This window comes from Larus michahellis, chromosome 2 (genome assembly GCF_964199755.1).
Source record: "Larus michahellis chromosome 2, bLarMic1.1, whole genome shotgun sequence".
Taxonomy (NCBI): domain Eukaryota; kingdom Metazoa; phylum Chordata; class Aves; order Charadriiformes; family Laridae; genus Larus; species Larus michahellis.
The window spans coordinates 61880593-61899775 of record NC_133897.1 but is presented as its reverse complement, the minus strand read 5'-3'; the positions used below and the strand labels follow the sequence as shown (position 1 = coordinate 61899775).

The following is a 19183-nucleotide window of genomic DNA, read 5'->3' as shown; positions in this document are numbered from 1 at the left end:
AGAGCAGTCAGGGTGCATACACTTAGTACAGTTAGGAAGCAATTCTCAGTTTTTTATAGTCATTTTAATCACAAGACTAATATTGATAGCTCTGTAATGAAGCACTCAGCTGATAGGGTACATAAAAATTAATTAAAAACCCCGCTGAAAACCACTGGAATCCCACAGCAGCCTGATATGGCTACATGGAGAATGGAAACTCCTGCAGCATTTCTTTAAGCATTTGCATCTGTCGACACAGCATTTGTCAACTTTTTTTTTTTTTATATGTATTTTTATACATTTGTATACTTTTAATACAGTGACTGCTCCAAAGCAATGCTGATTGTAGGAGAATCGCTCAGAATCTTCTTTCCACTGAAATGAGTAATAAAATAGGCCCACCAAAGGGAAATGTGACATCTAGTACGCACAAGTTTTCTACTTGTGTAGAACCTGGACAACTTTGCAGCCTTTGGTAGGTTTCTCAAGTTTGGGCTTTCTTTTTGGTGGTGATGGTGGTGCTTTTTTTTTTTTTTTAGTTAAAAGGAAGTTTTGCATGTTTTTAGACAACGTAAAGTTTTGCTTCTTTTTTGGAAAGCAGTAAGGCTGGTTAGCTTGTGTATCCCCATCAGGACAGTAGGACAGTATGGTACCGTCCATGGAGCACACGTCACTCAGCAGGATGGCGTCCAACCGCCCTCACCTCAAATATGGAGCTACACTCCACATTTCACATCCAGATCAGTGTTTCAAGATGAAACCATGAACAACGGGATGTGGGCTGCATTAGAGGAAAAAGCAGTCAAAATATGTTCCCTTTTATGCAGATTAAGAGCAGGCCTCACTCTCCTGGCACATTTACCAGTGTGCTCCTCATTTGGGCAAAGTTTGACTGTGCTTGTTTCTCAGAATTATAGCTTTCTATAATTGTACAGCTTTGAAGATTGAGCCTGGGTAGAATCAAGATATAATAAAACTGTGGCATAAATTTAAAAATCAATTAAGACGTAAGACTATGTTGGCAAACACACAAATGTCACAAAGCTAGCAACAGCATGTTTGTCACCATTACGGGACTATTCTTTGAGCTGTTTAAAAAGGTAAAGCTAAATCCTGGAACTGAGTTACAGGACCTGTGCTGTTTGTAAAAGCCTGAAATAATACCATCCTTCCGCTCTTGAATAAAATCAGCACTGTACCAAAAGGAATGTTTCTATATTGCATAACCATATTGCTGGGCTTGCAGGGTGGCTCCTCTGTCTTGTACAGAGTCAAATAACCTGTGAAGAGGCAGCAACTTCTAAACTCTACTATCCTTTTTTTTTTTTTTTAATTGAAAGACTATATATTGCTCTTCTGCCAAACCTTAAGCTCTGTGGTTTATCTACTTCATATCCTAGTGTTACAGTTTGAATTGGAATTTTTTTTTTTTTAAGTTTTTGGAGCATGCAAAGAGAATTTTAAAAAATACATGGGGTTTAGCAATTAGCTGAATCCAGCCTTCAGTAATCTGCCAATGACAGCACAATGAACACCATTCTCGTTGCTTTAACTCATGCACCGGGAGCACAGTTTCTCTGAGTCTTGCTGTAGCCCTGGAGAGTCTCCAGGTGCCCCGCACTCCAGAGTTAAATGCAGCTTTGCTAATCCCAGACCCAACAGTGCTGGCTATGACAGAAAGAGAAATCTCTTTGCTATGTCATTGCAGGTGGATGTGTAAATAAATACATATTTTTGTGTGTATCTCTATAAATCTCTATTAAGTCTACACAGGACGGTTTGTATATGTGCATATATAGATTAAAACATATATATACACACACACACACACACAAATAATTGCTTGCATGTTTATCTCTTTTTTTTTTTCATTTACCCTTTAAAAATGCCAGGAAAATATTCCTCATTTCCAAAAAATCAGGTTTTGACTTTTCCTAACAGAATTGCTAGCCCTTATATGTTCCATCCCAAGAGTTCATTACACAAGTCCCCAAGTTCTCTTTGGTTGGGTTGTAGTGGTCCTTGGTTAATGCCATGGCCTATGACCTCTGATCTCTTGGTAAAAATTCAGGCAACCATTGCTCTCCAAGTTCACTTCAAATGGCATAACCAAATCTCCTTTGCTCTACACCTCCTTCACAGCTGGCACAGAAGGAAGATAATGCAGTGTTTGATTTGCGTGAGTGGCAGACGTTTGACCTGCTCCAAGCCCAGCTTTTACAGTAAAGCTAGCAGCTGAGGACACCGACGGACAGCTGGTGCCCAGTTTTGTTTGAATGTTTGCTCTCCCATAAGGGTACATTTTCCGCTCTAAGTTTAAAGACCGTGTTTGTGAATTATTTCCATCAGCCTTTCCCTCCAGGAAATAGGTCAACATTTCGCCTTTTCCCTTTACACTGACTTTACCCCTGCACACAAATTCATAACTGCACCTTTTCAATATCCGCTGAACTTCTTCTGTTACCTGGAGACACAAAAAAAAAAAAAAAAAAAAAAAAAGAACAATTAGTTTTTCCTGTTCATATAAGGTTAATCCTAGAACTGCCCACCCCTCCCCATTTTACTTCTCTGTCATGAAATAGTATAAGTAGAATGAGTTAGCACCTACTGCTGCTCCTGGGCTCACTTAGAATTTTCATAGAGAATTAAAAATCAGTGACCAAACCAGAATCTGAGAAGCAGAACTTCTGGTCTTGAGCTGACACAGCCAAATTAAGCTCTGTCCAACAGAAATGTGTAAACAATGTGTCCACTGTTGTAAACTGGTTCAGTTCCAGCGACATTAATTTGCTCCAGAAGAACTTTTGATCCCTGGAGACTAGACAGGTATTTTGGATAAAGGACTGCAAGAGTTCGTTGAGATTTTGAGAGGCGCAGCATAGCTTCTAGCCAAGCTCTAGTAGAACAACAACGTTCTCTGTCTGCGTAGCCTCTCCAATGCAAAGTATCCAAGGAATTTTTAAAGCTACATAAAATCCAGCAGGATGCAAATGGACATAGATCCTTTCCTTGTAGTCCTTATTCAGGCAAAATTCCGCCAGCACAAGGACTAGCCCATGCAGTGTCGGCATTCCCAGGCTTGCCTCCAACTGTGTGCAATGCAGCAGAGAATTCTGTTTCTTCTGATGGGAAATTATTTATTTAGGATTTCGTTGCCTAGTAGTAGTGAAGCGTATACGAGAGAAAACAACTATACCTCTGATGCTTGAATCATCTGGAGAATGCTGCCCTTCTCATAAGGACCACAAGATAAAGTGAAACTGTGTTTTCTAAGTGATCTTGGAAATGTAACAGCACATAAAACAGGAGGTATATAGAATTTGCAAAATAGTCTCAGCGTGCATTCACCTGAATTTTCCCCTGCACTCCAGTACTATCCATCCGGCTGGCAACATTTACAGTGTTCCCCCAGATATCGTACTGTGGTCTTCTGGCTCCAATGACTCCAGCCACTACTGGCCCAACATTAATACCTAAAATCAAAACAATGAATTTAGTTTCAAACACCACAGCATGTTATCCAATGGAATCCTGCAAAATAGATTTAACACAAGTGCCTTAGAATTTTTCTGGTCATAAGACATAATATGTTAAATTAATGCCAATTGGACTTCTGTATTTGTAAGAGGTTTAGACACAGAATAAAGACATTCACAGAGATATCTTATTGGAAATGCAATATGGCGTATCTGTGTATTTTCTTTTTTTCTTTGTTTTGACAAAAGAACAAAAAAGCAGTGGTAGTGTGGAGTTTAGCTGTAGAACAATTCAGGACAAACTGTTAAAGATCTTTAATTGTTTTCTATGACTTCCACTGTAGTCGCTCATATAAAGCTTTTTAATGGAGATTTCCCAAGTGGAACAGAAATAGTGGCCTGGAAGACACAAGGAATGGGGTAAGGGAAGTGTGTCAAATTGGTTGTCATTACTAGACAGCACAGATCGGGGAGACACTGAAAGAAGAAAAGAATATGTGAAAACAGCTCAAGTATTTTTGGGAAACAACAGGGCTTGATTCTACATTTCTGACTGATTTTGACACCTTGTTTTGAAGATAAAAGAGGATGTTCCTTCTTCTGAGTGCCCTAAAGAGCTGCAGATGATAAATCCTGCATGAGGTTCTGTGCGAGGGCTTTCCCAGGCAATTTGTGCAGAAGAACGGCCATTAGATATTTGTCTTCTGCCCCTTTGTGAACCTGAAAGACCAGTTATAACAGAGTTCAAAGGGAATTTGGGGGTTATAGTTATTAGGATGTACAGGAGGGCAGAGATGTATAACTCTCCTATTGCTACCTTTCGTGTCTTTGGTCTTTCTCAGTGTTCTGCTATTAGCAATCTCACTTGCTCCTTGTCCAGACCTTTATCACAATTCAGCCATGATAGAGAGAAAGAAACTGGAGAGAACTATCTGTGTTAGCATATGCAAAGAAATGAGAACAGGAGTGGAAGTACCATTGAAGAGGAGCAGGATGCAGGGAAGGAAGGGAAGAGGGGAACTTGCTCTCTAAAAAGGCTGGGAGAAAGGACTCCGAGAGTTAAGACATGTAATAACATGAAAAGGATTGCATGGGAAGGTTTGTGTTGTGAAGACCAGAAGATTTCTATATTCCTGGGGGGAAAACTTAATCCATCCTACTCCTACCAGTATGATGCCAATGCCCAGAGCAATAGAGGCCCAGAGGCTGGAGAAGGGTTGCAGGTCAACAGGAGAGTACCTGGAGTTCAGCACAAAGGAATTCCAGACGCTCCAGCAAGTAAGTCAGCTTCATCAGGGGCCCAACTTAAATGCCTCTATGCAAATGCATGTAGCATGGGGAATAAACAGGAGTTAGAGATGTACGTACGCCTGTAGGGTTATGATCTCATTGGCATCAGAGAGACATGGTGGGATGGCTTCTATGACTGGAGTGTTGGAATAGAAGGCTACAAGCTCTTCAGGAATGACAGGCAGGGGAGATGAGGAGGGGCTGTTGCCCTTTAATGTCAGTGACGAGCTGGAGTGCATGGAGCTCTGCCTGGGGATGGATGAGGAGCCAACCGACAGCTTATGGGTCAGGATTAAAGCGAGGACAGCGACAGGTGACATTACAGTGGGGGTCTGCTACAGGCCACCCGAGCAGATGAGGCCCTCTATAGACAGATAGGACCAGCCTCACATTCACAAGCCCTGGTCCTCGTGGGGGACTTCAGCCACCCCAATACCTGTTGAAGGGACAACACAGCAGGGCATAAGCAATCCAGGAGGTTCCTGGAATGAGCTGATAACTTCCTGCTTCAAGTGATAGAGGAGCCAATGAAAAGAGGTGCCATGCTGGACCTTATTGTCACCAACAAGGAGGGGCTGGTGCGGAGCCTTGGCTGCAGTGACCATGAAATGGTGGAGTTCAAGATCCTTAGGGCGGTGAGGAAGGCACATGGTAAGCTCGCTACCCTGGACTTCAAGAGAGAAGACTTTAGCCTCTTCAGTGATCTGCATGGTAGAGTACCATGGGATAAAGCCCTGGAGGGAAGAGGGGCCTAAGAAAGCTGGTTAATATTCAAGGATCACCTCCGCCAAGCTCAGACGTGACGTATCCCAACAAAGAGTCCGGCAAAAATGTCAGGAGGCCTGCATGGATGAACAAGAAGCTCCTGGACAAACTCAAACTCAAAAAAGAAGGCTACAGAGGGTGGAAGCAAGGACAGGTAGCCTGGGAGGAATACAAAGAAATTATCCAAGCAGTCAGGTATTAGGTTAGGAAAGCTAAAGCCAGATAGAGTTAAATCTCGCCAGGGAAGTCAAGGACAAGAAGAAAAACTTCTACAGGTGTGCTGGTGATAAAAGGAAGACTAGGGAAAATGCGGGCCCAATCCAGAAGGAAACAGGAGATGTAATCACCTGGGGTATGGAGAAGACTGAGGTACGCAGCAACTTTTTTGAGTTGGTCTTCACTGGCAAGCGCTCTAACCACACCACCCAAGTTGCTGAAGGCTAAGGCAGGGACTGTGAGAATGAAGAACTGCCCACTGTAGGAGAAGAAGCCATCTAAGGAACCTGAAGGTGCACAAGTCCATGGGACCTTTTGAGATTCATCTGCGGGTCCTGGGGGAACTGGTGGATGGAGTTGCTAAGCCGCTATCAATCGAACACAGGCTGGGCAATGATTGAGAGCAACACTGAGGAGAAAGACTTGGTTGGTTCGTTGGTTGATGAGAAACTCAACATGAACCAGCAACGTGCACTTGCAGCCCAGAAAACCAACTGCATCCTGGGCTGCATCAAAAGAAGCATGGCCAGTAGGTCCAGGGAGGGGATTCTCTCCCTCTAGTCTGCTCTTGTGAGACCCCACCTGGAGTACTGTGTCCAGCTCTGGGGCCCCCAACATAAGAAGGACGTGGACCTGTTGGAGTGAGTCCACAGGAGTGCCATGAAGACGACCAGAGGGCTGGAGCACATCTCCTGTGTGTGTCACATGCCGAGAGAGTTGGGCTTGTTCAGCCTGGAAAAGAGAAAGCTCTGGGCAGACCTTATAGTGGCCTTCCAGTACTTAAAGGGGGCCTACAGGAAAGATGGGGAGGGACTCTTTATCATGGAGTGTAGTGATAGGACGAGGGGTAACATTTTTAAACTGAAAGAGGGTAGATTTAGATTAGATATTAGGAAAAAATTCTTTACAATGAGGGTGGTGAGACATTGAAACAGGTTGCCCAGGGAAGTTAGGAATGCCCCATCCCTGGAAGTGTTCAAGGCCAGGCTGGAAGGGGCTTTGAGCAACCTAGTCTAGTGGAAGATGCCCATGCCTATGGCAGGGGGGATGGAACTAGAGGATCTTCGAGATTCCTTCCAGCTTTAACCATTCTATGATTCTATGATTTGATTTGTTGGAAAAAACAGGACTGGTTGAGGTGATTTGGCATCTATCGATGAAAAGCTCCCATCACACTTTTAATGCCAACAAAGCTTTTGCAGATGGAACTTAACTTAATAGTTAAGTACAGACAGACACAGTTTTCAGCAGTTTAGCAATGCAAAGCAGTGTAAGCAACATGACTGGGTACGCTAGTAATATTGTATAAAATTATTGGTGCAGTTTCCTTTTAGGTGTGCGTAAATTAAGTAAACACAGTCAAATTGGACACAATTATAATTCCTTAATACTGATGCTTAACATCCAGCCTGCTGACCTTCTACATGGATGTGCCTTTACTGGTAAAGGAGTCTTTTCAGTTTTAATCATGAGTGCAGGACAGGTTATCCTTTGCAGACAGCACAGGGAAAGCCAACAAACAACAATGTTCCGCTTGTATGATAATTGTAGAAATGTGACTTACCAACTCGTAGGACAAAGTCGTTGTAAGACTGATAGTTGATTTCATCAAGAACATCAAACATCTCTATTGCAAAATCTGCCAGTGTACTCAAATGGGAATAAATTGATTTTTTAGCCTAGAAACAAAATAGTATTGCACATTAGATTTGTATGGTTCTGAGAGGCAGATGAACTACTGAAGTGAAAAACAGTGAAAAGCTCAGACTGGATGGCTTAGGAAAAGAATCTAACCCATTTTGCTGCTTGTGAAAAGAAACTTTCGATGGTGGCTACAGCATACGCATTCTTGTCTCAAGTACTGAATTATATATTTTATTTTTTTTTCTCTCTTTTTGATTTCTGGGAAGAATGGAAAGCAAAGTTCCCATGGTAAAGTGGTTCTGTTGCTAGAGAGCTACAGATGTTTGTTGTGAGAGTGGCAGGGAATATAACCTGCTTTCTTACAAAACTGCTTTGCCTGATGATTATTAATAACTATAGTTTCTGCCCTCTTCTCCCTTTGGGGCTTTTGCTAGCTCCCAGCTCCATGGGGTGCATGCTGTTCCCATTGACAGCATTCCTGTTAGGTTTAATCCTGTGAGATGCAGAACACCCCTATTTTATTTTCATTTCCAGGCAAGCTGAAGTGAGTTTAATGCATATAAATGAATTAAAGCAAAAGAACCAGAAGGGATCAAATAAAATGCTGAAGTATCAACTTGTAAAAAATCCCCAAAACATAAGAAAATAATTTTTACAACTTCAGTCTAATTAAACTGTGGAACTCAATTTCAGAGGATATCGTGGATTTCAAAAGTTAGCTAGATTCAAACATAATTACTCAAACTCATGGAAGAAATATTTGCTACAAAATATTAAAACGATATTATCTGTAGCTCTAGAATTTCTTAAGCAGCATATCATCAGAGAGTGGAAAAGAGAGGTTTGCATGCTCTTCCCGCGGGACCTACCATTGGCTAGTTAAAGACAGGTTATTAGAATAGACCTTTAACCTGACTCAGTATGGTTGCTCTTATGTTGTGCTCTTATTTGAATAATAAGTATGAATTCTTGAACAGATTTGCAAAGTGAAAGTGGGCTAAAGGTAGGATATGGTGAAAGAAATGCAGGGTCAGTGGCAGTCTAGCTTCACTAGGGTGTTGCACAACAGGGCTGTGGCTGCTGGCATGAGATGAGAGCTCACTGGGGTTTTGTCATGATAGTGAGACTGTATAAATGGAGTATTTGACAGTGGCTGAGAAACCTGAGAAACAGGTTGCTATTTGTTTTATTCGGCTCAGTTTGAAAGGGCTCCTTCATGTGGTTGGGAATTTTACAAAAATTAGAGCAAAGCGCTAACAAAAAATTATGAAAGTCATCGTTGGGCCAGTCCCAAGTTTGAGGAAGGGTATTTTTATTTACCTGCCTGGGTCTCTGGCATTCTGCTTCTTGCAATATCAACTAGCTCTACTCTTTTCCAGCCTTACCAAGACAAAGAAAGAACAAGAATTAATATTGGCTAACGCTTCTAACAGAGAAGGAGAAGAATATTGAATGCCTGGAGGATGGAAGGAGGAGTGTATAGTTTTATTTAATAATCCAATCTTCTTTATATTCCTTATCTTTCCATTTATTTGCTGCCCGATGAATGCTTTGATTTCCCGCAGTGCCCCTCAGGGTTGCAGGAGAGAGGACTGGTGACAAATACTCGCGCTGCAAGTGACAGGTGCCTCTCAAAAGGATTACTGGCAAACTCTTTTGAAACTGCACTGAAGAACACCCCAAAGTTAGGACTCTGGTGAAGTCAGGACCCTGTTGAAATCACAGACGTAATTTCAAAGGACTCCACACGCACAATGAACTTATATTGTGCAAAAGATCTACAAAGAACTTGGTTTGTGTACTGCCCTGATGGTGTATCTGGCAAACATATATTTATTTAAACATCAGAGGAATAGTTACTGGAAAGACTGCCCAGAGCATCACAGCAAAACCCCTCTGACAGAGGCAATGTGCATTTACTATAGTCACCTGCTGAAGTCAAGCTGCAGAAACAACAGCCCTGTAAAATACGGGATTTAAATATTTAACTCCATCAGGGTACTGGGTTCTTATGTGTGTAAATATCCTCAGTTAAGATCGCAGTTAACCTCACCCGCTGCTTTCTGCTCATGTCCAAATCCTAGCATGAACTTGGTGGCTCACAATCATAAAGTTGTGCCAGATTTTCTGTTCTGGGGACAAGAAGCTGGGACACCCCTGGCAGAGGGAAGACCAGAAGCACTTGAGTCTCTTACGGCTCCCCATGGACAGATAGGACTCTGCAGGGCAGCCCAAGGACTGTGTGATGGCTGACAGTGATCGTCTGCGTGTGACAGGCTACCCAGGATCATTGGACTTTTAATACATAGCTGCATGCTGAAGACCAAGAGAACGTGAATAATTTCTACTGGTTTGCATCACAGAAGCAGTGGGAAGAGATCATGGAACATCTGAAACCCCAAGTTAAATTAAAAAATGCTGGCTGCTTCATACAAGATCTTTAGGTTTTCTGAACGTTAAATAAATTCTACCTGTACGGAAAAGATAAAAATTTGCCCCCAAGATTTCAGAGAAAGGCAGAGTCCTGTACAAGACCTTCTTCAGTGATTTAAAATGCATTACTATCGTAAGCTCAGAGCGGTATCGTCAGTAATGGGCTAAGCCAGCTGACCCTTCAGTTAGCAACTACAAAATACAAGAGATAAACATGTTTAGGTTTTGGAACATATGCTGCCAAAGTTACCCAATAACACACTTGTTTTCAGGATTATAGTTCAAAGAGCATTTATAGCAGACACACAAGTATGCTGTTGCCTGTTTGCCTGAGATCACACTGCACAAAATTCAAAGGATCAATTTTTTTGCCTGCCTCAGGACCCAGAAGCCAAACATTTCAGCATAAACAGAGTTTTAAAAATACCTTTTTGTAATTTGTAGATTGCTGGGAATGACACAAAAGAAAGCATCAGTTGTACATAACCCTGCAGACCAGACAATTATTTGCATGTGATATACTCCAACATGATTCTAACAGTTGATTTCAATGTGGCCTTGTTTTTTATTTACTTAACAAGGATTATAGTTTCTAGAAAGTTCACAGGCCATCTTCTGGCCCTTTCTGCTTTTGCCCTATAATTCGGTGTTATTTTGCAACGCTAAACCATATGCATGAGCATACCTCTATAAGAGACGTACATGCATATCAGAACAGAGGAGAGGTGTCTGGAAATTCTGGGCAGACTACGTGCATGGATTGCTTCAATTTTCATTATATTCTTCATGTTATTAATTTTATTATTGTTTCATAAAGTTATTTTATTAATACAATTATTAATGTACATAGTACTCTGTATACAATATATTCAGCATACTGTCCACAGGTTTCTCTGCTTTTCCAGGTGCTGCGCGCAAATGTAGGAAATCTCTGTTTCGAGACACAAACTTAAGGTGAGAAACACACTCAGGAGCATCAATGAGGATACAGAAGAAGAACTGTGCCCCAGAACTAGTGGGTCTGAAGTGACTTTGACTTTTTTTATTGCTCAGTAATTAAAGGGGTAAAAAGAATGCTATCAGTAGAGACAAAGAAGAGGTGATTTGGAGGGACCAGGGTAAAGTGCAGTAATGTACCTAGCACTAAGTTCCTGTCCATGATGGGGGTTGGGAGAGGCTGCTTGTTTTGATTGTAGGTTGCACACAGATTTCAATATAAAAAAAAGAAAAAAACCCATCACATTTTAATATTCTTATATTAGTTTTGCAGCAATTCATTACACCTAGAGTCTCCCCTCCCCTGCATCATATAAGGTCACCTAAGAGACAGGGTTTAAAACACTAGCGCTCTGACTTAGGAGCTTCATACGCCACTTTGCAGAGAATCCAGAGCTGCAGCTAATGAAATCCCAAGTGAAGCCACATGGGCAACTGCTAGGATAGAAATTTTTCTTTTCAGGCTACAGTTGTTCTTTGAATTTCAGATTTAAATTGTTGTAAAGAAGGAATACATGTTATCTATAATCACATAGAGTTTGTAGTGTTTCTGATATTCCTCTGGAAATTGAAGGAGAATGGTTCCTCCGCAAATGACCATCATGTAAGATCTTCTTACCTTAGTTCCTGAAGTAGGTACGAGTCCCACAGCTGCCATATACGTACTTCCAATTGTCTTGATCTTTTCTATGTCCTTATAATATTCCTTGTCCATAAGCTTTGTTTAAAACATAAAACTGTTAAATATTACATAATATTTTAGACAAGCAACCATATTTATCAGATAATATGTGCAAGTTGATTAAACCATATTATTTTTGGTAAGTTGTGACTTGCCCACTGTGAGGACATTGAAAAAAATACCATTAACTCACATTTTAATACTCCTGCTATATTAGAGGAATTTGAGGTAAGACTCTCATGCCCAAAAGTACAAACTGGGCACTTTGGAGAAGGCCAGTGGACACCAACTACAATTAAAGAAGAAGTTTACGGTACTGTTTTATTAGGCAGTTCAAGATACGCTGAGTTGCTACAGATAATCTCTGTTGATAATAATTTGGTAGAACTGATATGGTCAAAAGATGCAGTGCTTAGATCTTACCTCATCGAAATCAGCAATAATTTCATTTAACAGGCGTAAACATTCCACTCCCATATTATTGCCGTCCAATTCGATGTAGAAATCATTGAAATTTGGGATGGAAGCAAACATCACTCCCACTTGCGAATACGACTGGTAATAAAGGTCCTGCAGTTCATGAGCAGATATAATTTTTATTTTAAGAGATTAATCTAAACCAGGCATCATTATTATGATATCTAAGCCATCATTTTTAGTAGAGAGAAAGCCAGACTTATTAAAAAAAATGTTGAATGATCTCTCCACTCAAAAACACAAAAGAAAATGAACACCTAAGCTATTAAACCCATTTAAAGCAACTTAGTCTTTTTCTCTGACAGACATGGAAGCAGTGAGTAAAAATTTTGTAGAAAGTCTTAGCAGCTGTAGAAATTTTATTGTATGAGAAATAATTGCATTTTCTCAGTTTTGTTTTATAACTAATCGGAGATGGAACAATTTCACTCTGCCGCACAAAACCAGCCTCACTCCTTCACATCTTTCCTTGAGTTGTAGAGTCCTGTATTCAACATTAACAATATAATGCTGTTCCGTATGGTAAGATCTCTGCTTAAGAATTTGGAGGAGTCACAGAAACGAAAATCACTCTACTGTGGCTCAAATACATTGATCCAAACTCTCAAGAACAGTATCACAGCAACTGCACCGGAAGGACTCTGGTAAGGGCTTCCTGAGCCACTTTATTTAATCACTACAGTCTCTGAAGTTAAATGCCACTGTGTATTTCTTGAGTGTGTACAATTCTCTTTTTTTAATTTTAAATGAACGGGTTGAGTAATGGCAGCATATTTCATATGTAAATGTCTGTCTGTTCATATATTTCACCATTCAGAATCAAAATGAGCTCATGAAATACTGTGATAAATCCCAATATTCTAAATTGATTGAAAAAAAAAATTAGTGATTTGCATGCAGACACTTGGCTGCCTTGACGTTGAATGACACAACATTCCCTTATCCTGCTTTTTATTAAAATTATTCAGAGAAGGAGGACATTACAGTGAAAGAAATAATTCCAATCTAATTCTTGAACACAAGTTCTTACAAAACTATTCCTTTTAACATGCATGAAATTTTGTAGGTCTTGAAAACATACAGTTGAAAGGTGACCCAAGCTACACAGGGTTACACCCATGAAACATCACTATGTATTTAAATTTTATCTTGGATTACCATATTTCTTGGATTAGACATAAGAAAGTGCTGTGCAACATGTGCTGGCAACAGGTTGAAGAGAATTCTTTTATTATCCAGCTTGACTCTCTCCATATCATCTCTCTCTTCTTCTGCCTGTGGGGACAGAGGGAAAAAAAAAAACTTTCAAAAAAGCAAGAAATTAGCTGAAGCTATCAAATAGCTTCTATTAATTCATACTTTGAAGTTAAAACTGAGCAAAATAATGCCGGCAAAGTAGAGTGGGAACAGTTCTCCTATACCATGCTTTTATATTAGGGCAAAGTCCCTTTAAGTCCTTTGTAATTCAACAGGTTAATGACTACTTTCAGGGCTTGATCGGCTAAGTCTATTGGTGTTTTCTGTAGTTGTCTGTTCTTTTAAACAGACCCTTGATATTTTTACAGAGTAAAAAGCTAGAATAATCCCACTTAAATCGCATTGGCCTTGGAGGCCAATTACTTCCCAGGTAGGTGGAGACAGTGACAGCAGTATTTGATCCACCTTTCAAAGAAGAGAAGCTTGGAGAATCACCAATGTTTAAAGCGAACCTATGTCATTTCACAGTAAAATGGAAACAGACCTAGTAACGCAGTAACTTCAACAGAGCAAAAGGTTTTTAAATTGAAGAACATTAAGAATTATATGCAATTAAAAAAAAAAAGTAAAAAACAATTAGCATTTCTAGAGGTGGTTTTAATTACTCTGGTATTTGTCACGAAAGCATACAGAGTTCTTGTGCACAGAAATTTCTGTGTACAACAGCAACAGAAATTCTATCATTCATGTGAATCACAGCATTCAGAAAGAGTGCCTAGGAGTTAACACAGCTGAGGTCCTTAAGATACTGGTATCTTATTACGTGTGTCTCGACTCATAGGAGTTTGTGGGAGTCACACAATAGGAAACAATTCTAAAAATCAGACCTCTTATTGGAAAAACATTGAATACCTAGGGACCCCATTTGGGACTCCTAGGTTTGCAAATTCCAGCCAAGTCCTTAGCAGACTCTTCTGCAAAATTCCTTCTCTGGAATTTTCTCCTTGTTCTTAGAGTGGCTTTTGGCCCCACATTCTGATTTCAATGAGAAAACATTCGTTCAGTATCTTTTAATTCATCTCATAGAAAGCACAGCTTATTTGCTCTTCAATCACAGCCACAGAACTGTAACACAAATCCTCTGCTGTGATTCCAATCGGATTTTGTTTATCTAGGTACAGTCAGCAGATAACTGGAAGGCCAAATTCTCAGGCATCGTTAAGAAACTACAATCTCATAAACGACTGAAGAATCTGCTATAATCTTTGTTGGTGTCCCTTTTGTATCTAGAATTTGCTATCCTAATCTATTAGAAAGTCCACATACTTTTCTCACTATCCCTTCCTGTCTACGTAGGAGAAAACTGGTCCCCTCTTGCCATTGTATAGTCTTACAATATTATGTTTGTGTGATTAATTTTTACTTCAGGAAGCTAATTTTTCCTTTCCACGCCAAAGCTTAGGAAACTTATCTTTTTATTCATATCGCACAGTCTGATTTGCCTTGCAGTTTACTTATGTATTCTTAAATTTCTCTAAGTAGAAAGAATGCTGAAAAAGAACTGGTTCTATAAACATAACTTCTTCAGGAATCATTCCCTTTTGAAATAAATTGTCAGCTCCTCCTCTAATTTGTGTAATAAGGTTCAGAATTGATTCCAGAGGTGAAATATCAAAAAATATTAAATAGCAGTTAAGCTCTGCAAGAAACAAACCAGAAATTTTTATTCTAAGCAAGTACCTATTTCCTGTTTGTGAGCTGTTTTCTTAACACTTTTTTTGCTATTTGAATTTCATATGCTTTCATATGCTTAAAATATCCTTCCCCTATTTTGGTGGTATAACTCTGTCCCTGACTTATTGTTGTCTATAAACATGTGTAATGGCCTCTTGTGTTCAGTCTGACTGTTTGAATTTAAATGTTCTAATAGTAAAAATAAAAAGCTATTTCCAGCTGAAAATCCAAACCAAGCTAACAACTCCATTTTTACATCACACTGGAATATGGGAAATTTTACTCTGACGACAGCAGAGAGACTTGCAAACTGAATTCAAGCTCTGAATAAAGAATTTATTTTGGGCTTCCTTATCCATTCCTCAATTTTTCAATAAGAACTTTTTGGTTACTTTCTTCCTAGGAACATTTCAGGTTCTCAGTTAAGCTCCCAATACGATATGGGTCAGAATAGCAGCATAAAGAACAATACACGTTTGGGACAGGGCGTGGAGATTTCTGGGCAAGTCAAAGTAATCAAGCAGGGGCAGGTAAATGGAGTAATCACTTTCATGCACTGCATGGATAGTGGTGTTGCTCAATCACTGGCTGCTGCTGTTCATTTCTGATCTGGACATGTGTGAAAAGATTCCTCTGCATTGCCCAGTCATGGAGCAAAGTGTTCATTTTGGAAGCTGATTGAGAAGGTTATTCAGAAGATGATTGAGAAGGTTATTCAGCAGGATGTAGTGTTTCCTACCACTGTGTATGATTCACAGCAAAGGTTTCAGAGCAAGCCACAGAACAAGGACAAAGCTGCCAGCACTGAAGCAGATCCTTGTGACCTCGGTCATGTTGCTGGATTTCAGTCCAGCCTTTAACACACAGAAATAAAAGACAATTCTAATATATCAACATAAAATAAATTAGAAAGGACAGTCTAGCCTGTTGGTTTTCTGGTTGCTTCCTTCTGACAGAACTTTAAGGCACGTGATGGCTTTTCTCCTTCTTTCTGTCTCGCTTCAATATGGTCATGAAACTACCGGGAGAGAAATGCCAGTGACACTACACTATGTGTGCAGGTATGGATGTGACAATGTTCACAATGATGGGACCACAGCTGTGACCAAGAGGATGAGAACTGAGGTCCTGAGTGCAGAGGTAGTGGCTCAAACCAAACCACCAAAGTCAGGACTGAAGGGGTGGCAAAATACTCTAAGAGCAGGGGAAGGCATCAAGAATGTCACCATTGCTAAGAAACATAGTAGAACATTTCCAACACACCTAGCAAAGGTCTCTTCCCCTCTTTGGATGCAAAACTGTTAATTACAAATTTGACTCTGAGAAGGTTCAGTTGCCAGAAATGAGATGAAAGCCACTAAGGTCATGGAAGGCCCTTGATAATACCATCGGGTAGCAATGGCCCTTGAATAATACTAATGGTAGCAAAACCTAAATAGAGACAAATTATCCAAACAGCAGAACAAGAAGAATGTAGGTCAGTGTAGGTCAAGCCACTCTCCACGATATTTGAAAAGTCATGGCAGTCAGGTGAAGTCCCTGGTGACTGGAAAAAAGGCAAACATCGCACCCATTTTTAAAAAGGGTAGAAAGGAGGACCCTGGGAACTACTGACCTATCAGCCTCACCTCTGTGCCCGGGAAGATCATGGAACAGATCCTCCTAGAAGCTATGCTAAGGCACATGGAGGACAGGGAGGAGATTCGAGACAGCCAGCATGGCTTCACCAGGGGCAAGTCCTGCCTGACCAACCTAGTGGCTTTCTACAATGGAGTGACTGCATCAGCAGACAAGGGGAGAGCAACAGATATCATCTATCTGGACTTCTGCAAGGCCTTTGACATGGTCCCCCGCAACATCCTTCTCTCTAAGTTGGAGAGATAAGGATTTGATGGGTGGACTGTTCAGTGGATGAGGAACTGGCTGGATGGTCGCATCCAGAGGAAGGTGGTCAATGGCTCGATGTCCAGATGGAGAGGGGTGACAAGTGGTGTCCCTCAGGGACCCGTACTGGGACCAGTGCTGTTCAATATCTTCATCAATGATTGAGACAGTGGGATCAAGTGCACCCTCAGCAAGTTTGCCAATGACACCAAGCTGAGTGGTGTGGTCGACATGCCAGAGGGACAGCATGTCATCCAGAGGGACCTGGATGAGCTAGAGAGGTGGGCCTGAGCAAACCTCATGAAGTTCAACAAGGCCAAGTGCAAGGTCCTGCACTTCGGTAGGGACAATCCTCATTATCAATACAGGCTGGGAAATGACGTGATAGAGAGCAGCCCTGTGGAAAAGGACTTGGGTGTACTGGTGGATGAAAACCTGGACATAAGCCAACTATGTGCGCTTGCAGCCCAGAAGGCCAACTGCATCCTGTGTTGCATCAGAAGAACCGTGGCCAGCAGATCAAGAGAGGTGATTCTCCCCCTCTAGTCTGCTCTTGTGAGACCCCACCTGAAGTACTGCGTCCAGCTCTGGAGCCCTCAGCACAAGAAGGACATGGACCTGTTGGAGCGGGTCCAGAGGAGGGCTATGAAGATGATCAAAGGGCTGGAGCACCTCTCCTATGAGGACAGGCTGAGAGAGTTGGGGTTGTTCAGCCTGGAGAAGAGAAGGCTCCAGGGAGACCTTATAGCGGCCTTCCAGTACCTGAAGGGGGCCTATAAGAAAGCTGGGGAGGGACTGTCTGCAAGGGCATGTAGCAACAGGACGAGGGGCAATAGTTTTAAACTAGAGCAGGGTAGGTTTAGATTGGACGTTAGGATGAAGTTTTTTACAATGAGGGTGGTGAGACACTGGAAGAGGTTGCCCAGAGAGGTGGTGGAGGCCCCATTTCTGGAGACATTCAAGGCCAGGCTTGATGAGGCTCTGAGCATCCTGATTTAGTTAAAGATGTCCCTGCTTACTGCAGGGGGATTGGACTAGATGACCTTTAAAGGTCCCTTCCAACACAACACATTCTATGATTCTATGATTCTATGAAGAGCTCTTTAGCTTTTTCTGCCCTGGTCCATTTCAGGTCAGGCACTTCCTGGTCAACAGGCACTCTCTACCTGTGGTTCAGGGAGACGTTTGCACAGGCAAGGCCTATACGGGGCAATGCAGTGCCATGAAGAATAAACTGCGTTAGCTCTGCCCGACCGAGCCCCAGACCTTGAAGCAGAACATTCATGGAATTAGCATAGCACTCCTGCTGAGCTACTCAGTCGTGTTGAAAAGCAGGCTGTATTAGCTTAGACCACACACAGGGTTAATACTGCTATCTTGTTGCTGGTACCATAGCCAGAGTCTCTGCATGGACTACATCAGCCAGACACACCAAAGTCTAACATTCTGCCTTTATTAAAGAGATCGGCTAGGAATATGAACTGAATTGCACTTTCTCTGCTACCACTGCATAGATTTTGACCATCCATCCTCTCACCCTGCACTGCCTAAGACAGCTCTCATATATGCAACTCCTCAGGAGATGACTGGGTAAAGAGAAAAAATCTCCTCATGTCTCTTGTAATGGAAGATAAGGAGTGAAGGTGAGGTAAAAAAAGACTTGGTCATGTTCAGCAGTGAGGACTCTAAAACTATCGCATTGCATGGCTCTATGGCGGGGAGAGTAAACTGAGTACTGATATTTTCTGGACCTTTTTCCAGCATTCTGCTTTCTGCCCTTTGGGGGAATGCAATGAAAGTTGTCTGTTCTCCTGGTGACTCATTAACTCCTACTGCCTACTCTTTGAGCAGCTGATATAAAAGGATGCGTAGGCATCACCCTTTCCCTGGCAAAACAGACACTGAGAAGGGAGAAGGAGTACTTGGGGCTGGAGAAAGAAGATTAAAATAGCACAGATCACAGGTATTTACATTTCTGGCAGAAGTATTATCCAGACAGCTAAATAGCATCCAAACCTTAGTCTATTTGCCCTTATTCCTACTGGTTAATCAAGAAAAGATGCCTGCATGATATTTATGCAATAGCTGCTGGCTCAAAAAACAAGGCAGATTATTGTGAAAACAAACAAGAAAAAAAATACATAGGCACGAGCAACATCATTTTTCACATTCTGCTTTTTGCTTATACCTGTTAGGTATTCGTGGCAGCTAGATCATTTTGCAGAACTTAACTGTATTTGCAGAGCTGCAGTACTTAAAAGCAGGCTTTGTTTTTGCTTCGGACCTGGTGACAAAATTTAAAATGTTCTTTGGTACTATGGCTTTTGCCACCAATATAATTAACAGTATTACATTTTGGAAAGTTACACAGCGTCCCGCAGTTTTTACAATGCCGGTAACTGGTTAC

At 41.3% G+C, this 19183-nt stretch overlaps 1 protein-coding gene across 1 annotated transcript in view; it reads right to left on the bottom strand.

Moving 5' to 3' along the window:
- Positions 1 to 487: 487 nt before the first annotated feature.
- ADCY1 (adenylate cyclase 1) overlaps positions 488 to 19183 on the bottom strand; it is a 157364-nt gene continuing 138668 nt past the window's right edge. Inside the window, exons 15-20 of the mRNA XM_074575654.1 lie at positions 13120 to 13236; positions 11908 to 12054; positions 11422 to 11520; positions 7294 to 7408; positions 3331 to 3455; positions 488 to 2446 (exon numbers count right to left, since the gene is read on the bottom strand). Coding sequence (XP_074431755.1) covers positions 2108 to 2446; positions 3331 to 3455; positions 7294 to 7408; positions 11422 to 11520; positions 11908 to 12054; positions 13120 to 13236 — 942 coding nt within the window. The 3' untranslated portion in view covers positions 488 to 2107. The remainder of the gene's footprint in view (positions 2447 to 3330; positions 3456 to 7293; positions 7409 to 11421; positions 11521 to 11907; positions 12055 to 13119; positions 13237 to 19183) is intronic.